General features: G+C 36.1%; 1 protein-coding gene across 6 annotated transcripts in view; it reads left to right on the plus strand.

Moving 5' to 3' along the window:
* Positions 1-25,803, plus strand: part of COL19A1 (collagen type XIX alpha 1 chain) — a 203,702-nt gene that overhangs the window by 24,108 nt on the left and 153,791 nt on the right. For all 6 annotated transcript variants that reach the window (XM_085576382.1, XM_085576378.1, XM_085576381.1 and 3 more), the window contains 2 exons: positions 8,109-8,183; positions 8,688-8,787. In XM_085576382.1, the coding sequence (XP_085432508.1) occupies positions 8,109-8,183; positions 8,688-8,787 (175 nt within the window). The remainder of the gene's footprint in view (positions 1-8,108; positions 8,184-8,687; positions 8,788-25,803) is intronic.

The raw sequence follows: 25,803 nt of genomic DNA on the forward strand, positions 1-25,803 counted from the left end.
AAATAAACAATATGAACAGATACAATTATACAAGGTTGTTTTAAATCTCTTTTCTGAAATGAACTAAGTTTGAAGCAGCTCCAGAGCAGCCTTTCTGCTTCCTGTGCATGGAAGATTCATGTTTGGTGGTAATTGTAGTTCCTAGGAGTATCATACAAAGCAAGATTATAAATCAGAGTTTGCAAAACTTTTGTGAACAAAATCATGTGGCTTCATTGCAGCAGAGCAGTTATCACATTGACCTAAACAATCTAATGCTCATGTTAACTGCATCTATACTTAATCCTAAACTGGGTCATATGTTTCACACAGAGTGAAAAAAAATCCCTTTTTCCTAAGAAAATGGGGGAAAGAAATAGGAGGATATTGTTTAACTTAAAAGCTGTTACCTGTCTTCTGCAAATTTTCTAATATTTCTCTATTTTCCTCTTTTTCTTACTTCCACATGTTATCTAGTGTTCTCACTTAAACTCTACATTAACCCTCCAGAATGTGGTAAATTCTGTCTGAAAGACACAACATATGTGCTTGTCAAATATGGAGCATCAGTTTTCTAGAATTTCTCAGCAAGTAGTTCAACTTATTATAATTTTCATACACCTATTAGCAAGGAAAACATGTTTATTGCTCTTTAAATTGAGTTGGTTTTTTTTTTCTTAAAAATAAAATTAACTCTTGGTAACATTGTTCCTTTCCAGAAATCTTATTAAAGATACTAAAAACTACAAACACACAACAACTTTGAATATTAGCAACTCGTTTGTAACTCAGGCCCAAGGAATTTAAAAGTCCATGACTAGGAAAATAATCGTTTTACTACCCCTGGAAAATATAAGCAGTAATAATGAATAAATAATAAGTGTAATGTGTGGGCTCTGAGGTAATAATAATGCATTGTGAAGAGCCAGAATTTAAGTCAAAGTCTTTTCCCCTTATATTTTTAGGGCAGTGAGGCTAAGTGCTCTGCTGATGAATTATTCTTAACCCCTCTGAGAGAGCAAGCCTACATCATTGCTGTGAAATCATTCTGTCTGAAAAAAGAAAAATAGGTTTTATTCTGTCATTGCTAGGTAGTGGGTTGCAGAAGAGAAGTTTTTAAAGTGCTAAAATGGTGCAAGTACAGAAGGTTCCTTAGCAATATAGATTGAAAAATGTTAAAATTCCAGGAAGTGTTGCTTCTTTTCTTTTATATTTTTTTCCTTATGAAATGATGCCTTAGTAAATGTTGGGCCAGCCACAGAAGATGTGGCAGATACACAGAACTGTGAATAAACAGTTTATCTGAACTGTGTATTGCGTTCTGTTAGAAGTTTGTAGCTAAGCAGCCAATGGTAAAGTTGCAGTTTTCCTTAGCATGATTGCCACAAATAGATCAAATATGGGTCCAATTGAGCTGCTAGGAAGAAAAGGAGAGGTTGAACCTCTCCTGTGAATAACTGAGGGTGTGCACTTGAAAGAGGCTTCTTTAGTTTGTGGAGTTACAGGCAGATGGTGAGGAATAACAAGCTGCTAGCTGCCAGCTTGAGCAGCTCTGCCAACAGCAGGTGTGTGAGTTAAGCCCAGATATAAACTCCAGTTGATAAGAGAAAAGAGACTCTACTAGACTTTGTAGGGATGGTTACCGTTGTAAAAAGAAATGCGAGTTATAGACCAGAAAGCAGGAGTTGGGAAAGAATGGACTCAGGAGCAGAGCAGTGGTAAAAGTGGTACAGATCCTTCTGCCAGCCGTTTGTTGCTTTGCTCTGTTCAGCTGAACCAAACCCTCCATGCAGCCAAGTTGTCTTGTTCCATTTTGTAATTTGTATGCAGGTGAATCTGTTACAAATTTGAAATCTGCTTGCTTCATGGAGAAAGCAATATCTAAAGGTTTTGGGGTTTATTTTTCCTATCTTGCATTCAGTTGTTCTTTCTGGGGCCTTTGTTCCCTCCCATGTACAAGTTCTGTTTAAATCAGCATCTGTGCTTCAATATCTGCCTAGACAATCTTTCTGGTTTTCTTCCTTCAACAGCATTTATTTCTCTGGGCTAATATTGAAGCTTTTCCAGCAATGCGTGTTTAGGTGGAATCTGAGATTAGTTTATTACATCTTAAAATTTCTCACCTACTTGAATCTAAAGGAATGGCCTCAAATACATAGAAAAGTGTAGACTAGAATTAATTTGAGGATAGTGAAAGAAAGACATGTTTTAGGGGAAGGATTGACTTGTGTGCATATGTAAGGGAAAGCTTTCTGAGCAGGCATGCTGAATATACTTTGACTTATTCATTGGGCCAATATTGTAGTAAATAAATACCAGTGTTGACAGAAGAGTCAGAGGCTGAGAGGGTATGCTGGATCTTCTTGGAGCAGTCATCCTTAGGCTCTGAGGTGCCAGTAAGCATTAGATTCACATAGAGGATTTCTTTCAGTTCTCATGTTTTGATATGATTAGTGTTCATGAGAAGGAAGCACTCTCTTCTCATGATGGAGTATAGCAAATCTGAGGGGAGGGATTTCAGGAGTTTTCCACAGGCACATTTTTGATCTCATTGCAAGCATACTTTCTTCATGTTGTCAACTTATTGGGAATATTGGGTTTGAGTGTGGACGTTAGCTCATCCTGTAGTGATACATGAAGTTCAAATTTTATCATTCCTGACAGCTTTATATTAAGAATATTACTATTCTGTCTCATTCCAGATCATTGCTTCTTTTTCAACTTTCTTTTACAATTAGAGCTTTTTAAAGCCACTTGCTGATCCATGAAAAGTGTAGTATAAACAAAGTGCTATCAGGGACTATCAAGCATGGTGAATTTTCCTTGTCTTTTGATATGGAATGTGCTGTGAAAAGTATTGGTTATGGATTGTGATTTTAGATAGACACTTTAGCCCAAATACAGTGAGTGATTTCAAGTATACAAATCAGTTCAGCTTTTTGATTTTAATCTTTTAGTGCAGCTAGATACTTCTCCAGATCAATATAATGACCCTACAGTATCTCTCATATACAATGTCTTCATATTCCTGATATTCCCATCTGACCTGGCCTTGAATGTTTCCAGGGATGGGTCATCTGCCACCTCTCTGGGCAACCTATTCCAATGTTTCACTGCCATTGTTGTAAAGTCTAGTCTAAATCTAACTTATTTTATTTAAAACCGTTACTCCTTGTCCTGTCACAACAGGTCCTGATGAAAACCCTAATTCTCAGGAGAGCTGCCCCAGTTCTCTGATTTTTTTTTTTTTTTTTTTTTGTGTGACCTTCTTTTGCATCTATTCCAGCAGGTCCACATCTTTCTTGTTTTGGAGCCCTTTCTTGTGTTGGAGTTGGATGCAGTAGTGAGGGTGGGGGTTTTTCATGAGAGCTGATGGGCAGAATCACTTCTCTTGATCTGCTAGCCATGCTTCTTTAGATGTAGCCCAGGAATATGACTGACTTTCTGGGATGTGAGCATGCATTGTTGGTTGATCTCCATATTTTCATCCATCAGTCCTCTCAAAGCCTTCTTGTCAGGGTTGCTCTCAATTCCTTCAACTCCCAGCCTGTTTTGATACTGAGCATTGCCCTGACCCTTGTGCAGCATCTCACGAGGTTGTTGAACCTCACAAGATTCCCATGAGCCCAATCTCAAGCTTGTCCAGGTCCCTCTGGATGACATCCTGTCCTTCAAGTGTGTCAACTGTACCACTCATCTTAGTGTCATCTACAAATGTGCTGAGGGTGCACTCAATCCCTTCATCTATGTCATTAATTAATTAAATAGCATTGATCCCAAATGGGACACTACTTACCACTGATTTCCATCTGGACATTGAGGAGCTGACCATTCCCCTCTAGATACGACTGTCCAAACAATTCGTCATTCTCTAAGCAGTCCACACATCAAATCCCAGCCTCTACAATTCAGAAAGATTGTGGGGACCATGTCAAAGGCCTTGCAGAAATCTGGATGACATCAACTTGTCCATTCCTTTGTCCACTGATGCAGTCAATCCATAGCCACTCAATGGCTCACAAGGTCACTGAGTGAGTCATGCAAGACTTGCCCTTGGTGAAGTGGCACTGGTTGTCCCATGTAATATGAAGTCCTGCTTGTTACTACTTACTCTTCTTCATGGGAGAATGTAGTTCTCCAGGGAGCCTAGCTTGAGTATCCTAATCCTTGAGATCTGTTGCTTGAATTTGTTATTTCTGCCTGCCAATGTTGCTACGTTACTTCATAACCATCTAAATAGTCACCAGACTTGAAGCTGACTTCTTTACTATATCATGTTTTCGTCATTCTTCCCACCCTTGTCTTAATTGACATATACATTGTAATGTAATATAATCTTCTTTACAGAGTAAAATAACAGAATACAAAAACATCACATCTTCTTTCCTGGTGCCTATATACTTGAGGCTACAGATATGTAAGAAATCTGAATTCTTGACCTTGAAAAGAAGCCAGCTGGATCTGCTTATCTTCATTAGGAATATGTGGTGGACTCACTGGATATCATTGCTGATATTTGCAAGTGTGTGGCTAGCTCTGAAGGAGTTGCCTATGTGTGTTTATGAAGCCTGATCCAGTAAGAGTATGAGAAAAATCTTGGGTAATATGTGTTTCTGCCTGAAGCTTGAATCAACACAGGATATGGGTATACATTAGGTTGGGCTTTGCTGTTTGACCATATTCATTGGGATGGTCATGGCAGTTTCAGTGCCTTTGCAATGTGCATGTCAGTGGTGGTAGATGGCAGCTAAAAACTTCACCTGAATGTGAAGTTTAATTATAAACATGGGTACTCATGAAGTGAATCTAGCCATTACAGGTTTCATTAATCTGCAGAAGCCAAGACTGCCCATTAGAAGTTACAGTTCCCACTCAGGAAGTGCACACAAGAGAAGTCTGTAAGAGGGAGACTGAAGCACATGCCATAGTCTCTTCTGTCCGCATTTGAATGGAATGGAAAGCTGAGCACAGTGCCTAGATGGAAGCTGCAGTGTGCTTCAACAGGTGTCCTGAGCATTCCAGGAATTTGGAACGTGCATGTTGCAACGATATGTTTAGATGCAATGCCTTTTTTTTTCTTTTTTTTTTTTTCATTATGTTATTAGAAAACAAAAAAAAATTTCTTACTAATCTTAGCAGTGAGAGAGAAGACAAGGATCTATGATGTACCTGCTTGGTCTGAATAAATTAATATTTTCAAGATTATTGGATTGATTTTATATCAATAAGCTCATAGCTAGAACTCATTGATTTATAAAGACCAAGGCCAAATTTTTTGCATAGGTAGACTCATTGATTTAAAGATGTTAACTTGACCTATGATACCACTGGTTTAATATGAATTTTTTTAGTTCAGTCCACACAGATATGCAGTCCACACATGTGCAGAGCAATCTAGTGTATGAATGTAAGCTTCTTCTTACTTTCATGAATTTTATAGTAATGTATTTTAACAGGCCAGATAGGTTCATGGTTTCCCACTGGATTAACAGTAAGGGTTTATCTTGTTCTTTTTCTTTCCTTAATATCTTCATGTAGACCTTGTCGTTCAGCTTCCAACATGTTGAATGGGCAAATTGCCTGTTTTGTCTCAGGCTAAAGAAAATTTAAGGATCTGCTAGCAGTCTAAAAATCGTGGAAGAGGTTAACTATACAAGCTGTAACTGCAGAAAGAATTTTCATCACTCTATAATAATGAAAGTTGTCAGTCCTGGTATGGAGAGAGTTTGGTCTTGTTATTTGAGAGTTTTCCCCTAGCTCTATGGTAAAAGGAATAGTGCTGAACTGAAGGAGTGCACCAGCAGCATGCAGTAGAAGATTCACTGTAACTCTTTCAGTCTATCTGAGGATGCGGAATACAAATAAATAACTAACACTTAAATGGCCTGTCTATGCTGTTACTGTTATGCCACTGATAAAAATAGGTCCAGTCTGTGGCATGTGAGGAATCATTGCTATCATCTGGATAACACAAAAATTAAGGCTTGAGTCTTTATTTAGACTTAGAAGAAAATGGCTGTGGGGAATAAACTCAAACTTTCTAGTCTTTCACTGCTTATGTAAGCTAATGCTGAAAAAAAAAGCACACTTGTGTCCCAGGCTCTCTACAGCTTACATCAGTTTAGGGTAAAATCAGCAATAAATGCTCTTTGTCTGTTCTTCTAAGTACTATCAAGAATTTAACCAAAAAGAGAATCTGCCTTGAAATTTATTGAATATTTTTGAAAAAGCCCTTTAGAAAACATGTAGATTTAAGAAAAAATATCTGTCCATATATGTCTGACATTCTTCTGTGACTTCAGCCATAAATGGCTTCCTTTACACCAGGTTATTTCTTACAGCTATAGCTATGTAAATGTTCCCTAACAACATTCATTGATTTAGAGTGGCTGTGTATAGAATTCTGTACTTTAATAATCTGTATTTGATTGAAAGTTGAGGTTTGTAAACTAAAGGGCATCTAAGGTGAGCCTGTTTCTGTCCCATGTGTGTATATATCAACTGGTGTATTGAAATTGCTATGTTACTGTGTAGTTCCAGCAAATGCTTTTCTCACTGTATAAAACTTCCTGCTAACCAAGAATGATGAAAGATTTCACTTCAGAGTTTTCAACATGAATATTCTTTACAGTTCAGCGTCTTTTCTGGGGAATGGGAATTTACAGTTTGTCATGCATATATTTAATCTCATTTACTATGAAACTCTATCTGTACAGGGAAAAACATGCATATCCATGTATTTATGGATCTATGTGAGGGGAAAAAAAATGTATTCTCTAAGACCCTTAGAAGTAAATTAATTTATCTGTGATGTTACTTGCAGTAGTCAATTGTTATTTTACATGCGAAGCACATGGAAATTAATGAATCTTAAAAAAAAAAAGGTATTTTGCCTGGTCTATTCTTTAAATATTTGACATAACTTACATTAACCATATTATCAGGAAGTGTCTTTATGTCTGTATTAGATGATATCATTTCACTTTTGCTAGTTATTTCCAATTAGCCATTCTTGGTCCAGATGAAATACTAAAATATATTTAATAACATTTAAGAGTTTTGAAGGATAATATGCTTTCTACATGACTACAGAATGAATGACAAATTTCATGTGCCTTAAGGTTACAAATATGGCTATTTTTAATAACAATGTTTGGTCTGGATGCTCTCATGAAACATTCAAATACAGATGATCTCCAGGTTAATGTTAGGACATTCCTTATTTTTTTCATTGAACTAATGGTTCAGAAAGTGCCTTGACCTTCACTGTTCAGCAGCTTCAGATACACTTTGGACATCTTCTCAGTTGCATCAGCTCACAAATCTCTGTGCTTGATAAATTGACAGGCCAAATATCATAACTTGGCATCTTTAATGTGCTAGGTTTTTTTTAGAATTTAGCAGGGCTATTTGCAAAACTTGTTAAATAGCAAGCCTTATTTCTGACCCCTGCACAAAAGTGATATTTTCCTGTATTTCCTTCTTAAAAGTGGGCATTCCTGTATATCTATTAAAAAAGAGCATAAAGGACTTAATGCAAGTAAGAAGTAATAATAATTAATATTGCATATTAATAATACAATGTCTTATCTAAGGGTTCATGTAGATTTAACTTCAGTTTACCATGTTCCAAATTTTAGAACATTCTGTTTGCTTACCAAAATACTTTGGTCCAGACTTACTCTCCTACTTAATTTTTGTGCTTTTTTTCCCCCAAAATACAATATTGTTTCATATTCATGAATGGGGGAAAGTATTTTCTAGTAATACAGTGAGAAATACTAAAAAAACTTGGAACAGATATTACTGCTTTATAGAGTGTTGTAAATGGAAACAGCATGGTAAAAAAAATTAATGGTTTTCTTCTGGCTATATTGTTTATATGAACTTTAACCACAAACAGTTGAATTAAAATGTGATGCAAAATCTATTTGCTTATATATTGGAAGTGTAGTATAAAATCTGCTCTTGTTTAAATTTTGTAATTTGGTTTATTGCTGCTTTTCATATCCTAAAGCAACAAAGAGAAACATTCCTGTCAATATTACCATAACTGCTATGATAGTTCTTTCAATTCCTCTTAGTTTGATAATATTTTACCATAGATGCTAAACTGTGTTCTCTTGAAGGTGCTGTGTGTCCTTTAATGAAAACAGCTGCCCATCATCTCAAACAAATCAACAGAGACAGTCGTGGTGTATCAGGTAAATGACCAAGCTAATATGGATATCTGTATTAATTAGCTGGTAATGATTCCTGGATGTAATTATAGTCTGACTGAAGCTGGCTTTCAAACTGAAAGATTAGGACAGAATTCCATCCCCAGGCACCAAAAGCTGCTGCTGCTCCCAGGAAGGTGGCATTAAAATCAGAACATGTTTTTCCTCGACAGTGTTGGTTCAAGTTTGGCAGCCACACTAATTTCCATGTTTTTTTCCAATCACCCTGCATTCTTGTCAATTCAGATGAAAAAAGGCAAATTAATTTTTCAGGTTTTAAAGTCATCTACCAAGTGACTTTTGTATGAATAGTTCTAATAAAATGAATATTGAAAGTTTCTCTGACTTAAAGTTCTACTTTTCAGAATAGCTTGTCAGTCTATATTCTAGAAATGCTAATATGTTTGTATTCAAGTATGCTAAAATAATTATTTACTTATGGTTTTTAAATTTCATTATAATTGTATCATATTGTGTTCTATTTTACAGGGTTTGATCTGGCAGAAAGCTTTTCTTTAAGGCAAACATCTTGTGGTGGGGAAAAGATTTGCTTTAAACTGGGAAGTGCACCTCTCATTAGAGATACAAGGTAAGATCCTATTTTCATGCTTAGCTTTTAAAAGATAGAGCTCAGACTCAATGCTACTAATTAACTGAATCACTGAACATATATCCAAAGAATGCCCCAGAAAGCAGTATGGCTGTGTTTAGACTTTTTAAAGGTTTTTTTCTGTGGGAAGCATTTTGATTTTAGTGTGCTTTCCTTCTGGAATCTGAGAATACCTAGATAGTAAGTTAATTGTGAATAGCACTTTCTCAAATCATGATTCTAATACTGAAAATTCTACTGTTAATGCATTAATATTTATAAACCAAAGGAAACATATAACTTTCACGGTATGACAGGAAGTATTATACTAATCTCCCCACAGTGAAGTTGTCTGTTCTCTCTCTCACTACTGCTGGCAAGATTAAAAAGAGAGAGAGTATCACCATTTACTTGAATGTTATTTTTTTTATTTTCCCTGTATTCACATTTTGTCTCTGAGCAGCAACAGAGTAGTGGGCACTCAGTGTAGAGGAGAAAGTAGGCAAAATCCTGTTCTGGCACAGGGTGGGATGAAAAGCAGAGACTGCATGAAAAATCAAAAGGACAGTGAAAGAGAGAAAGGCACAATTGGATTGGATGGACTTCAGTTTGCATAGGGACAAGGAAATGTCAAGAAGCAGTTAGGAATGTAGTTTCAAGTTCCCTGAGCTCAGTGGAGAGAGAGGATCATCTCAGAGCTTCTTGGTTGAGATGTGCTCTGAGTCATGGGACTGTGGTTTCTGTACAGCGTGTTCCTGCGATGATGAGAGAAGCAACTGTATTCCCATGTCTTCAGGTTGGGTATTTTCTGTTGCAAGAGGTCAGGCTCCAGCTTGCCTAGTAAAAAAGCACACCTGGTCCTTGGACTTCCCCTTTGCTTGGATCCTGGGCATAGCACAGAGGGCCTGTGAGTAGCATGAGGCCAGGGGGAAGGAAGAAGAGAGTTGGAGGCACCCAGACACAAAACAAAGGGGTCTTTGTGAGAGGAGTGTGACTATGGAAAAAATTTATCTAGCAATTCAGAACAATTAGGTTCTCAGAGTTTTTCTGATATATTAGATAGTGTAAGTGAAAAATTTTATGCTTGTGTAATTCTGCAAAATTAAACTAATAACTTTTTTTTTAAATACAATGGATGGTAGCTATTGAAGGAAAATTAAAATTGACTGGGCAAAATAACTTGACACAAAGAGTGCTCTTCCTTTGTTAGACCTTTCCAGTATTGGCCAGATTGTCTTTAGAAGATTAACAGGAGATAGTAGGTACCACCCATAAATGTCTTTACTAAAATTATTTTGAGACATTTTTAGTAAGAAAACTTCCCTTTAAGAAAATAATTTTCCCTTTTTTTTACAAGCTTTTTTTCCAATTTATGGGAATTTGAAAGAACCATGAGACCATAGAAAGGTAGAAAATCAAGGCAATAAAAAAAGTGGAGCAATTTTACTTTAGCAATAAGAAGTAATGCTAAGAAATGTATCTTACAAACTCTTTTTTTTGAAACTGTGAGAAAATCAGTGCCAAATTGGAGCAGAGAGGAGCTAGAAATTGCAAAAGGGTTAATTATTTAAAACTCATATTACATTGAATTAAAATTATTGATTTAAAGCAATGATTTCTAAGAATTTCTGACTGGTTTCAGAAGTGGTCTGAGAGGTCATGTTGACGTTGAAAAACATAAAGCTTTTTTTCATGGTTTTATTTAGTAGGCCTGAATACGAATGTCTTTTTTTCTTCTTCTTCTTTTGAAAACAGTTTATTAATGAAAGCAATAAAAATGGGAACTTCACACCATGGCTGATAGCTGTGAGCTAACAAAGCCCTAACTGTCAGCTATTGCCAGGAAATTCACAACAGTTGTTTTGCTTGGGTTTGTTTGGGGTTTTTTGGGTTTTTTTTGGTTTTGTTTTTTTGGTTTTTTTTTGTGCTATGTATTTTTTCCTATATTTTATGTCATCAGCTTTTTGAAAGGAGAGAAAAATTACTAGCTAGTTTTTCCTCGTTGTCAATGTAACTTGGGCAGGGGCTAAGGAGCTTCAGTAAGGATTAAACCTGGAAATGTGGTGGCTTGGCTTTTGTGGTCTCCTGGTTCTCATATTCCTCAGTGTCCCTGTTATTTTCTTCTGTGCATCCTCATTAAAGAAAAAAAACTAAAGAGAAAATCTTTCTAGTTTTCCATAGAAATATGCATCTCTAATGGATGAAAAATTTAGCTGGATGTAGCCACTGAGATGATGATTAATAAAATGCATATCAATGCTAATATATGAATAAAGTTAGGCAGAAAATTAATATCATGTTATTGATGATAACAAGGTACAAGATAAGATTTTCAGTCAGCTTGCAGTGCAAGTAAGTAGTACCTCATACATATATCTTCCTGAACAATACAAGGGTTAAAAGTATTTTCAATAACATTCAAGCACTGCAGAATTTCTAAAATTAAATCGTTGTTATTCAGGGCAATAATCTTGCTCGTCCTTTATTAACCTTTCTTCACACAAATGCATGTCATTAAAAGATGAATTCTATTCTTAATTATTTCAGTTTGTTGAATATAAAATGACTTTCTGATATTAGGAGAACACTTAGGACAAATAGATTTTTAAAATTTTGTTTTTAGTGTGTTGCTTTTTAAACTCTTCTGAAGTTTTATGATTTTTTTCTAAAATAAGGGCAGATGGCAGTGAGGAGCATAAGTTCAGGTTTTGGGTTTTTACATGGTAGGGTTACAATAAAGGATAGTCAGAAACTTGGGTATCCGTCATCATAACCTTATAATTTACTATCTCAGTTACCCATGTACAATATCTTTTAATTAATTATTTTTATTTAAACCTGCTTCTCTTACATTATGTTGCATTGTGTGGTTCCAGACTCTTTGTGTTATTAGATGGCTTTAGGGATCATTCTACCTCAGAAAATATTTCAGTAGACGTGGTGTACAGTAAGCAGCAGAACAGTGTTTGTTATCCATCCTGCAGGAAATTGAGAGTATCTGATTAAGCTGACTAGCAAGTATCAAGTAACTGGCACATCTCCTCTTGCATTTCATTCATTCAGTTGTAGTGTGGGTAATAGAAATCTATGCTGTGCCATTTTTCTTCTCTGATGCCATTTTGGTTTTTTCAATGGACCTGGAGTAGTGTTTCACCTATTTATATGTTGTAAATAATTTACAATGCACCGTCAGCTTGGGAAATTGATTCTGTTTATTTATGTTGGACTTCAGCTGTAGGTCTTTATCTCTTTTTGTGATGCAGTTCTGTATGTATTTTGTCTTGTGATAGCAGATGGATAGCTCTTATGCTTTATGTAAATGACTGTAAAATATTAATGTAATGCCAGTAATACTTTCCTTATTAAAACTGTGAATTGCTTATTGAAGTTCTTTGTGAACTTTAACACAAGTTATTCCTGGGGAAAGCAGTGTAACAGAGCTTTTGAGTTATAAACTCATAGCAAAGTACTTCTAGGCATACAGTCTAATTATATAGTCATAATCACACCACAGAGTCATAGAATAACAGTAACTATATAATGGTTTGGTTTTATCTCAACAAATACCTTATAGAGTCATATTTCTTTTCCAGACTTCAACATGTACTGCCCATGTAGTGTATTCCAGAATAGCACAAAGTTTGCTGACAAAGGAGAACAGGGCTCTGTGCTGGTAGTGCTCCTTTAGACCTGCCAGCAGTATTCAGTACTTCTGGACATGAAGCCTTTTAGGCTAATCTTTGTTCTTCAGTTGCCTTAGAGTAAATAGCCTTATGATGAATTAATTTCACTGTCTTTCTCTAAAGATGCATCAGACACCAGTTGTTCCTCATTTGCACTTTTCTGGGGTGCTGGTTTTTTTCCTCATTCGCACTTTTCTGGGGTGCTGGGCTGTTTTTCGTCTTCTGAAAGCACCAATAAAGGAGATAATAAGCTGATTTTGACTGAGTTTCAGAATGTTTTTGAAATTAATGTTCATGATTAGCAAATCTTCATGGCACAGTCACAGCTTTCTTATTTTGTAGTTTGTTTGGCTTGACAAACCATATTAATTTACTGAGGAGATTATCATAGCTGGCTGTTAAATGATCTGCGTTACAGCAGTTGGGATTACTCTCACGACTCTTTTAGGAATTCTGCCCCTTTCATTGTAAGATACTACGAAAGAGCTTGGATTTTTACTGTATTTGGACTACAAGCTCCACCAGCAAAGTTGTTACTCACTGCTGCCAGAAGAGCTGTGGCTTGGGCCATATTTCAGAGAAAGTGTTTCACCTCCTTGGGATGTCTATTTACTGGAGGAAGAAATACTGTTCCCACTTGCCTCAGTAAATTCCAGGCAGGAGGATTCTTTCTGCAAAGAACACAAATTGGTGATGAATAATATTTATGTGGGATTTTCTGTTTGTTTTTAGTGGTAACCTTTTTAATTGCAAAAAAAAAAGTGGAGGGAATTCCATTTTCCTAGAGCAGAGCTGGCATCAAGTGAGGGGGTTTCTGTGCTCCCTGTTAAAAGCCTTTTCATAGCTAGCAATTTTCTTTCTCAAAGCCACCTATCTCTACATGATTTTGTAACCATTTGCTTTGGTGTCTGTATCTGCTGAGACCACTCTCTTCACCAAACTAAAAAATACTGGCTTCCTTTCATAAACTTCCGCTCTCCATGAAGGTCCTCATGGGCGTGATTTATTATTATTTTTGTACATGGCATTTGTTTTGAACTGCAGAATTAGTTTCAACAGTCTTTTTGAAAAACGTTTTAGGAAGTTTTATACCTATTTCTTATAAATGGTATAGAATAGATACATGTGATAACCACTGGTTTCCAAAACAATTCACTGAAGACTTTTAAAGTATGACTGAAAATGGCAATGAGGTGTTATCCCAGTTTTGAGACAGTAGTTACAATTATTCAAACCAGCTTTTATCTGTGCTCACACAAAGTCCTGCTAGCTTTTGGTCTGTTAAAATATTAGATGGTTATGCAAGAAAACACCTCTCCTTTACTACATCACGTATTTATTTGAGGTCATTTCAGCAGTTGGAGCCAACAATGCTAAGACTGAAATGTCTGGTATTTTGGTTGCAGGGTATTTGTAAGAAAAAGGCCTTGCCTTTGGAATTTGCTTCCTGAGTGTGGGAGCCTGAATGTAGTACAAATTCTGATGTTTCTTCAGGTCTTTTAAAGTAATGGATCAGAAGCTGTAGGGATTTACACTTTCTTTTATAATGAAATGGTGGTTTTTGTGTTTATTTCCAGAAACTTAAATATTTAATCTATTTTAGAAATTAAAAAAAAAGGAGAAGACAGTGATTATTGTTGAAAGAAGAAATTGGTGTTGTACCCACCTCAAAAATACCAGTTATTTAATTTCACAACTAAGGAGAAGAATGGGGCTTCTTACCATGTAAAATGACAGACCAATGCTTCTTTTAAAGAATAATTACCTGTCTGTGTCTTTCTGCATTTTGGGGCTTGTTTCTACCTGAAAATTTACAAGAAATATGGCAATTTTTATAAAATTCAACATACAGCTATTAATGGATTCAATATTCAACATTCAGGTATTAATGGATTTTGATGTCCATATTGAGTTTGAATCATCCTACATTTAACATGTAATTTACTATGCAAAAAGAATTGGGAAAACAAAGGTAAAGACAGAGGTGATGGAGGGGAAGAGTACATTTAAAACTGTATAGCACTTACATTAAAAGCACACTGTGAGGGAGCAGAGAGTTAGAAAATCTTTTTTAATCAAGCTTCTGACTGTAACAAATTAGAATTCTTTGATCTGTAGTGTCTTCCCCTGAGACTGGAGCACTTAGTGGAGCAGTGTCATACCAGCTGAACTGGTAAAATACTGTTGGATGAAGCAGACTTCATCCTTTCCCTTTTATTTCGTAGTGATTATATTCTTGCTGTAAAGCACTTGCAAATAAAGGGAAGAGGCTTTTTGTGAGGTGTGTACTTGAAGGGCACTGCTCCACAACAAGAGTGTGCAGGAGACAAGCTGTGTTCTTGTGGAATCCCATGTGCCTCATAGCAGGCAATAAACAAATCCAAATAAACAAAGCCAAAAATATTATTTGGAAGAAAATAAAAATAGGAGCTTCCTTTCACAGCACTCATCTCTCAGCCTCATCTCACATCAGCATCAGCCTCTGTTCAGCAAGGCTGGCAGCTGATCCCTGTGGCTGTGTCACCTCAGGAACAAGATGGACTGCCCCCAACCCCAGAAGCACTGCCTTTAGCTAAAACAAACCCTGAAACTCTACCTCGAGTAGAGTTAACCTTAATGGTTTAACCTGCCCTGTGGAAAACAATCCAAGTGTTCCGATTAAAACAACAGCATCTGCAATTTCACTTTTGCTATGTATTCCTGTAGGGAATTCCTTTCTATTTTCATCTGATATGGACGCCAAAACTATTTTTCAGTTTTCTTGTTTAAGATAGCATAGATTTTCATAGATACTACAATTGCAAGACAAAGTTGTTGGGTTCTTAGAATTCTAGATTCAGCAGGAGAAATTTACCTAGATGCTTCTCAATGATCCTTGTTCAAAACCTTGGACACAAATTCTGAAGAAGGTTGTTCAATTTGCCAGTACATTAACTGAAGGAGCCTTAAGTAATTCTAGAGTGTGGGAACTTTCAGAAAAGTTTACACGCCTCTTACTACCTGCCAAATATGCAAATTTTTAAAATCTTTGCAGTGTTTTCTTGGTTTATCTTGGCCACCTTTTTTGAAGCACGATCTGTCAAAAAGGAGTACAAGGAGGATGCAGATATAAGTCTTTAACAAGGTCTGCATTTGACAGTCTTAGAACAGAAGTGCGGTTGCAAAATCGGTATAGATGAGGTTTTCTGGAAATGCAGAATAGCTGTGGGTATCTACAGCCATGCTGTGTGCAAGGCCCCAGAATTCAATGGTGAGTACTGGGCATAATGCACGCAGCTGAGGATACGCTGTAGCCCCATTATGCTGTATATAGAGACTGAAAGATCATTTCTCAGTTTTGCTGATTGAGCTGAGAGGATTCAAGTGTCTTTATAAAATGCATATAATTTTTCTAGCTGAAGCAATGGTGTCACATGCTTCAAAAGTAATTTATCAGCCATTAGGAAAAAAACCAAAATGCCAAACAACCATGTAATAAATCAGATCTTTCTTTTTCTGGCTTTTGTGATTTAACACTGTGTAATCTAGTTTGCTTTAGCTATGCTGTCAGGCATTTCTCCTCTTAACTAAAGTTGCACCGACAAAAATATGTTTGTGTTGATATATCTGTGCTTATACTGGGGCTTTTTGTTTAAACATGTCGTAGAGATACCATACCCTTCCCCCACCTTGCCTCTGAGTTTTTAGGTTTTATATCTAAAAATAGTTCATGGTCTGTCTCACAGTGAAACTGTCTGGTGTTTTTTCATTACCCTGATTTTCATTTATTTTCATTTGGTTCTGAAAGATTTTTGGCCTCTAGCATTTCTATGTGGTTAGCTCTTTGCAGTTTTTATCATCATGCTGTAAAGTTTTTTTTTTTGTTTCTGGAAATAAATTGACAAAATTTTAAAAATACTTCTTTGATTTTAAATGGACGGTATGGTCCCTGCTCTGCGTTTTTCACTTAGAGGTCTGGGTATCAATTTGAGTTCAGTCCTAAGTGTACAGAGTTTGCTGATTGCAGTCTTGCCTGTCTCAAGTGAATATTTGTCATGCCACAAACTCATTTCAAAACTTGGAATGATTTAATAAACTTCAACTTGAGGAACGATCTGTAATCTATACAAACAAGATGTACAGATATTGGTATATTAACAGAACCACATGCAAGAGATCATGTTATTTTTGGATTTAGTTAGTGTGACTAGTTCCAGTATCTCAAAATTCTATTTAAAAAAAAAATCCTAAAAATACTCTGGGATTGGGCATTACAATTTAGGCTTTGAATAACTTATTGATTACTGTTCCTAATATGGCATTGTGCTTCTAGTTTTCATAGGAAAATTCATGTATCTTTTATTTTAGGGATTAGACTACTAATTATTTATACACATAAAATTAAAAATATTAAGTTTGAAGTTCTTGATAAACTTTGATTTACCTCTTTGACTAAGTTTTCTTTGTGAACTCTGCTGGGAGTTCTGCTTAGATTAGATATTAGGAACTTTTTTTTACTGAAAGTTTTGTAAAGCATTGAAACAGACTGCCCAGGGATGTGGCGAAAGCCTTCTCCCTGGACGTGTACAAAGGCATATGGATATGGCACTTAAGAACATGGTTTATTGTGGACACAGTGGTGGTGCTAGGTTGGACTTGATGATCTTGAGGGTTTTTTCCAGCCTTAACAATTCCGTAAGTCTATGATTCTGTGAGAGTTTGGTAAGAAATGTGTATGCTTATAATCTGTGGTGAGCAGTATTGATTTACGCAAATACTTTTGAGTGCATATCCCAAAAATATCCATTGATTAAGGCATGTGGGGTTTGCTTTGACCACTCCTGAGTAGTGACAACACAAATAACATTATTGAGGGGCCATGACTCTACACACCTTTTTTTCCTGTTACTGGATCTGTCTCTTACATGAGCAGTTCAGAATGCTAGGTGACTGCCAGTTTAAATTAATCTATGAAATTATACAAAAAGTATAATAGCATTCACCAAGAGTGTATACAATAACAGGATCTGATTGCCAAGGCTGCAGGGAAAAAATGCCATTCTAGCCCAATTTTTGCGCTGAGGACACTCCGTGGTGGATGCACTTTCAAGTACAGCATGTGCAATTGCAGCATGAAATTCCTGCTCTTGCTCAGGATGGACATCTAGCAGTGACTTGTACAGAATTAGATAATGCTCACTCATTTTATGGGTAAAAGTGGTATTTGGAAACAGGGGGATTTGGGATGTGAATCTTCTCTTGCAGTAGTTTGACTTTTTTAATATCTCCTCGAGATTAAGTTGCTGAGAATTAGAATGTTATGCATATGGCATTATATTCTAATATGAACTGTGAACAATATATGATAAGGACAGTAACTAATAAGTTAATCATATGGACACAGACACTGAAAGAAAATGTGATACAAAAGGACTAAATATAAAATCTAAGTTCTAGCAGGACTTTAGTAATGAGGCTGTATATGATGACTTGAAGGTCTGAAAAGGAAATGCCATCAAATATCTGTTAAGTCAAAAAGGAGCATAAATGTTGACATTATTTCTTTTTTATTAGGCTATTTTTCTTTCCAGAGAACTTTTTTTAAAATTTAGAAAGAGATAAATAATTGCATTACTGTTAGCATGTGGAGACAGATACGCTATGCTACCAGGAAATTACATAAGCTTAAAATTGGTTTGTTGTGAAAGTGTTAGGAGGACTAAAAAAACACTTTGTGATTCAAGATAGCTGATATGATTTCATGGAAAGGAAAATCATGACTCATTAACCAATTAGAGTTCTTGAAAGATCAAAGAGTTATAACATAGCCTTGCTTCTTTTTTTCTCCTTAAAAATAAGAATTCATATTATGCCTAAGAATACATTTCTTACAGCATCCTAACTTTTTTAATCACAATTAAGTGTCATCTTTTTAAAAAGCTTATGCTGACTATGTTCTAACACACAGATAAATGTGTACTCCTACCCAGCCGGCTCTAGGTGATCCTGTGTGAGCAGGGAGCTTGGAACAGATGACCTTCAGAAGTTCCTTCCAACCTCAGCCATTCTGGCATTCTATGATTGTATTATAAGCTATTCTGTAAATAGTTTCTCTTCCTTAAGAATATAGTTTCCCATAATATTTGGTATGTAATTCCACTGTCAACCATGCAGATCATAGGGTAAGAGTGAATTCATCCAAATGTAGGTTTTGTAATGGAGTAATGAGGGAACCAAGTACTTCCTTTTTAAAATTTCCAAAATATTTTTTTCATCTCATGGCATGCTTAAATGTTACAATTTTATTTAATGAAAAATAATGATGATAATAGCAATATTTTTTTTACTGTTGTTACTTTTCTACTTTTTTGCCTACTAGTCTCATACATATGCTAGGTAATATAGTGTTCTTAGAATTTTCATCAGCAGTACAGATTCTAATCTCAGTTTTACTGTTGAAAAAGGTGATCATTGTTCATTCAATTTCTGTTATTTTGCATGAAAATTACATGGATGATTTCACGTCAAGTTGTTGTTGTTGATGCATTGGTTTAATGCAAAGCTTTTCTGCTGTGGAGCAGTGAGCTTTCCTCAGTGTTTTGAGGAAAGTTTGTGAATTCCTGCCATATCAAGCTTCCTTGCTTGGTTACAGACTTAGCCCAATTCCCCAGGCCGAGAAGGGCTCCCGGTCATATTCAGTGTTCTTTCAAGTTGGGTTTGATGTTTCATTTCTTTTGATGAAGCTTGGAATTTACCTAAATAAAATGTTTATTGACTTATCCATATCACTGCTTGAGGTATCCTCTCAACAACTCTGTCTTGAGCCAGATGCAAGACCGCATCTCTCATTTATAACTTTGGTTTTTGTTTCTCTCCTAGCACTTTAAAGGGAATACCTGGACCTCCTCAGCTGGATCTGATAGTAACAGGGTTAGCAAATCACAGGTCTTTGGTCCATTCTGTTAAATATAGTTATGACTCAGCAGATAGCAATGTGGGTATTTTTAAACTGCGTTTATTTTTAACCCCACTTAATCTGTAACTTAGAAAAACTAACATTGTTAGAGAAAATGTGAGAGCTCTAGGCTAAGCTGTACATACTCTTGGTTTGGTTTTTTTGTTTTTGTTTGGTTGGTTTTGGTTTTTTGAACTGGACATTAGTTATAGAGTCTAAGTCCTGAGACTTAATAAAAATAATTTCTAGTCTCTGAAAATGCTAGTAAGTTCTTCTGATGTGGTGCAAATAAGGTTCTTGATCATTTCCTTTCCATACTGATTCACTTAAAATTTGTGAATGTTCACAGTTTTTATATACTGTAAAAGAGCACCTTATTTATCTAATTATCCTTCTAAGTGTAAGCAGAGCACCAGGCTTAAATATGCACAGGCTAGTCGTGCTATGTGTAGGGGGTGTTAAAGCAAAAGCATGTTCTCTCTGTAGCTTCACTCTTGCAGCTGACAGCTACTTTTTCAGGTCTGACCCTGCTATCTGGTGTCATTAACCTTCCTTCTTACTCAGATCTCTTCTGTTGGTACTCAATCTTCACTACTTGCACCTTCTTTTTTGGGGAGATCAACTGGAGCCAAGGCAGGTAGATACACCCATTTATAAGAGAGTTGTAGGCTCTAGTGCCTTTGGTCTTGCCTGTGCTGTTTTTCTCAAGCACTTCTGCCTGCTTGAAACTTCAGCCAGGAATGAGTTTGTTTATTTATAGGCAGTCCTGCATGCTGAAGAGGAGGAGGCTAGTTATCCAGACAATTATTTAGGGTTAGCAAAAAAAAACACCCCTTAGTTTGGTGCAGCTGCACTCCAAACAGCTCCTAGCTCTCCCTTTCCACTGCCAGCCGTGCTGTTAGGTTCACTGTGAGTGCTCAGCATTTTCCTAAGAGGGATGCTGCCCTGTGAGGTGGTTTGCCCTTTACCATCAGCCAGGGTTGTCTAGGACGTGGCAGAATAGACCCGGGGAGGAAAGGGAGAGCCTTTCCAAGTTCCAAGTGTAATCAGCAGTTCACTTTGCTAGTACTTGTTCCTTTGGTTCATTGTAAAAAGCTACCAGACATTTGGGATGGGGTTAAAGGGAGACTAAACAGGAAGAAATTGAGTGTTCTATGGAAACAACATTTTTAAGTTGGGTAGCATGATGTCATGCAGGAACACACAAGGTGCCTTCCAAAACCCCAGTGTGAGAAGTAAAAGGGTGTGAGTGTCTCAGCATGAGGCTCTGCTGGAGCTGAGTCACCCTCCTCTGTATCAAGCTATGGAGACCATTGTGCAATCAGTTAGTGTCTCTATGTATCTGTAGAAATGTCTGAGGACAAATGGATGCTTAGATTTCTTCCTCCTACAGGGAAGATTATATGGATATATAAGCAAAGTAATTCCTGATGTCATCCCTCCTTTCCATAGTATGAAGTGCATTTTCTCTCTGTCTTCATGCCCTCCAATGGACAAATTGTCTGTTGTAGTTTGAATTTTCTTTATTTTTCCAGATAACAGCAACTACTTAAATATACAAATATTTAATACTGTACATATAGGTCTTGCTTCCTACAATAGGATAGGAAGCATATAAAAATGTATGCAGAGCATTTTTCTCTTTCAGTTGCCTGCCATAGGTAACCATAATTTTTTTCATTAACATCATCAGGTTTCTTGAGCAGCTGAATAATTTCATTCCACTGTAGATAATCATATTTAGCATAAGAACTTAATATCTCATTGACTTCAGAGTCTGACAAATAACAGACTAATAACTAGACCTGTTGTGTTTGTTCAGTTTCTGGGGGCTAACTGGAAGGATCATGTGAGATAGAAAACAGCTCCTAAAATGTCAAAATAAAAATATGGGTAGATGTTGAAAGAAATATCCAAAGTTCCTCTTAAACTATTTAAAATTTCATCCTCTTCTCTTGATGGTTGCTATCCACAGCTTGCTTTTAGGATGTTGAGAACAGAGAAGTGGCATTTTTGCATGATCTCTAAAGGCCAAATATCTTGATTCAATTCTTGAATGAGCTGAAGACAATTTAAATATCTGTCATTCTCTTAAGCACGTCCTAGTTTTACATTTTTTAATAGAGACTGTATCTTTGGAGACAATCACAAACCACTGAAGAAAAGGACAGATCATCACACTTCTCTGGATTCTGCCATTAATCTCCAAAGAGAAAATTTTGTTCTGTTGGTTTTTTTTTTTTGTGTATGCTGCTTGTGAGAAATGTCAGACTCTAAGTTAATTTTTCTTTAGGGGCAGTTGATTTACTAGTGTGGTTCTGAGTAAGAAAAGCACTGAAGGTTTCTGGGATGAAGGTTTCATGCTGAACAATAAGACCACGTTTTCATGAGTGCAGGATGGTTTCAGTCCCTATAGTGAATCACAGAAGTAGAAACCTATTACAAAACTGGAGATGGGGGATGCACGTGTCTGAAGTTCTACATGTCAGTACTAAAGGGAAAGCAGAATGAGGTATATATCTAGAAAGAGCATAATTCTCAACAGGAAATTATTGGAGTTCAAAATAGATTATTTTCTCTCATTTATTTTTATATTTTCAGTGTAAATGGATGTTGCCGCTACTTACACTGAACACAGATCTCGTGTTTGGAGTGTTTCTTTTGCTTAGATGGCCAGCGAACAAACAAATTGAGAGATGGGGAACAAAAAAAGAAAAACATGGGTCGCTAGTTTTTTCACACAGGTGAAAACATTTCCTCTCCATCTGCTTTCCCTGAATCATGGAATTGGACAACACTCTTTTTTTTTTTTATATCCCTCTGCCCCATGCTGCTCAAACTAGCAAGTGTGTAACTTCATCAAAAATGCTGAAAGCTGCCTTCCACAACATAAGACTCCAAAATTCTTTGTTGACCTGAAATTTCTAAAAGCATCATCAAAATTCAGCAGAATTCTACTTAGGAAAAAGAGAAAAAAAAATGTTGTATTTCCTATATCTGTTATTATATATTACTGCTTTTAATTGTCTTGTTCTTTTTATTGCTGATTTTTTTCCCCAGAAATTTAAAATACACAGAAATAGGCTAAACTTGGAAAGCAGACAGTTATTGTGATATCTTTAAAATGAAAGGAAGATTCACCTTTGACTTCTTTAGGGCCAGGAGTTCACCAATAATTCCTGTAAATAAGGATACAGAATACTACAAACCCTGGGGTAAAAGTACCTTTCACAGGCATCATGGTTTTGGTATTTCTGTGCCTCTTTCAAACCAATATTTTTTCAAATGCCCTTTAAAATTTTGATATCAATACAATTGACTTTCACTCCAAAATTCCTGAACAACCTGTACATTAAGAGTCAGCTAATCTATACCTGTTCTGTAAATGAAAGCAGTGACGTGCCGAAGTATATGAAATATTAGGTAAATCCCTCTTCTCAATGTTAAAATAATCTGCAGCTTTTCTTTCAGCAGTGCATTTCATGAGTGGGTTGAGCTCTCCCTAAGTAATTAATAACTCTTAAGCTGTCTGAATAGTTTCCCTTGAGTTGCATCATATAATGTGTCGTATGAAAACAACTTGAGGCCTAATGTAACATGAAACTATACAGTGCATCTTAAAGTGATTTGAGGAAGATGGATGGGAAGGAAATGATTTCTTATTCTGACAGAAAAGACAGCTGTTCTTAGCTTTTATTTGAAAAGAATTTGAAGTATATTTTCTAGTCAGGGATTGGTAAATTGTTCTAGTTAGTTGATTCCTGTTCTCCTGTTGTATCAATCAAGTTAGGTAAAAAACTGAGAATTAAAAATATACCAGTTTGTTGTAAAAATATGAATAATAATGTGGAGATTTTTTGTATTTGGTCCATCTGAGCTTTACTTTTTTATTCATAACAGATCTGAGTTTAAACCCTTTGCAAACATGAAAAAGTTGACACTTCAGTGTCTCCATCAATGAAGTATGAAATAAATCATTACCCAACACAGGAAAGTTTTTTAAACTAACTCCTTGAGCTCTGGTCACCAAATTATTGTAACATTGTCATGTTACAAGTGACATATACCAGGTAATTGTATATGTCAGCTGGAAAAGATATCTCTTGCCATAAACTCAAAACATCTCTCACTTCACTCTCAGGAAATGCAAGTTGGCTCATCTTTCTCTTCTTGGAAGATATACAGCAAGCTGGAGGCTTCATTGATACTTGTAAATACGGAAGTTTATCATATACTGTAGTGTATTCTCATTCGATATGGAACAATTGGAGTTCATAGGATTCAAAAATAGATACTGCTTTTCCATTAGTGCTTTTTTTAAAAATAAAAACAAAAGGTAAATAAAGGATTGCCTTACTAAATTTGATATGGGTAACTCAATGCTGCTTTACAAAGATAGAACTCAAACTGTTTATAGCATAGTGAATACACAGTTAATTCATTCATAATTACTTCTTTTAGTATGCTAGCACTAGAAGTTCCAGCTGGTATCTGCATTTCAGAACTTTTGAGGAAACAAATTAATAAAGAAAATACTTTACCAAAAATCATTCTATACTTAATCTTTATAAACAGTGGAAGGTATGCACAAATACAGTGGTAATATTCATGCAACATTCTTATAACTGCTCTTCTGGTAACTTCATAATGTACAGCCATAGTATACACCTGTTTTTAGGAAAAATTATGGCTACATTTGGTGCAGTAAAAAAGAAGAGAATGCAGAAAAGCCTTTGCAATTCTATGTATACATATGCTTTGACAGAGTGGCACACAGTTGTTGCAAGAACATGTGTGTTTGTTACCATTCTGGCTGCATCTGCCTCATGTTTCAACCAGTGAAACATTAAGACCTGAATGTATGGATTTGTAACATATCTATGTACAATCTAAAACCTTGTATTGTTGGGAATGTTCCTGCTGGCTATTGATGGTCTTCTCAATTTGCCAGCTGAGGCCTCTGTAATTTGCAGTACATCTCAGTCCAGCAGACCAGGGTGGTGTAAATTCAAACCTCTCTATTCAGTTCATGTGCTTCAATTCCTGCTATTGTTTTCAGTAGTTTCCACCAAGTGTGTGCTTTGCTTTGAGAACACAGCACTCCATTTGTCAACTTGAATTTTTTATTATATACTACTGACAATACGGATAGAGGGAGAGAATCAAACTGTCGAAATTCCACCTAAAGTATAATTTAATCAGACTCTGGGCGCCTGAGTCTGAGAATAATTCAAATTGCCCACTCTCAAGCACCACCCAACCCCTAGTGGCACCTAAAATGAATAATTTTGTACAACTGATTTCCCCTGGCATCTGGGCATAAATTCCAGGCATGCTTAGAAGCACCATGGCTTAAGCAGACAGGCATGTAACTCCCACCCAAGTTCCATTGTGACTGAAAGATGTGTGTAGAGATGCCAGAACGTTGCCCATGTCCCTAGGGGCACCTAAACCATTGACTGTGCTTCAATTACACACAGTAAGCTTGGACAGCATTGGATTCAACACAAACCACAGCAGTCAAGAGTGTTTTGAGTGTGGAAGAGGAAGAGAGCACCTTTTTAATAGCCTTAAAAGTTTGAGTAGTCATGTGGGAAGGATGCCTGGTTTGGTAAGGAAATTAAACAAGCATGTGAGAACTTAACTGTTGTTCCACTGAGAAGGATATTTGCTTTCCATGGAGAGTCAGATATTTTGCTCCCAACTCTGATGATGTAATCTTGTTCAGACACTGTTGTCCAAAAAGGCATCTGGTTGAGAGATCAGATGTCAAGGATACTCTCATCCGCTTGTCTGTGTTAATTTGTAAGTTTTTTTGTCTTTATGGATAAATTCGCCCACTTATCAGTTGCTACCCATATTTCTGTAACATCATAACTTGCTTAAAACCTATCTTCTCTCTTACTGCTTTTGGTGAGACATCATGATTTACTACCTTAAGTTCATGCTCTCTGTTTGTGCTGTTTGTACATCTGTAAACATTGAGGTGAGCTTGGTAGGTTTCCTTCACCCTTTCTGTCTCTTATTGTTTTTATACTGTGTCATGTGGAAAGGTTAAATACTCTGTGTTGAAGTACTTTTTGGGTTGTGGATGTGTGGAACAACTTGCTTTTGAATTTTTTATTAGTGTTTAATGTTGTTCCTTTATTGTTTTCACCTTCTACATAATAGCTCATAAGGTTTCTCAGGTTTTAAATGTTTGTAGATGTGATCAGATGAAGCAGTATAGTAAACATTCAAAGAACTTCTGAATTTCAAATTCAGTATTCAATGAAAATTTGGTTTGGCTTTTCTCATGTTCCAATGTGAGGTTTTATGTTAAATTTTTCTTTTTGGTGTTTTATTTTTCTCATCAAATATAATTATATTTATTTTTTAAAACATATACATACTCTACCT

This window comes from Lonchura striata, chromosome 3 (assembly GCF_050655825.1).
Source record: "Lonchura striata isolate lonStrDom1 chromosome 3, ASM5065582v1, whole genome shotgun sequence".
Classification (NCBI taxonomy): Eukaryota; Metazoa; Chordata; class Aves; order Passeriformes; family Estrildidae; genus Lonchura; species Lonchura striata.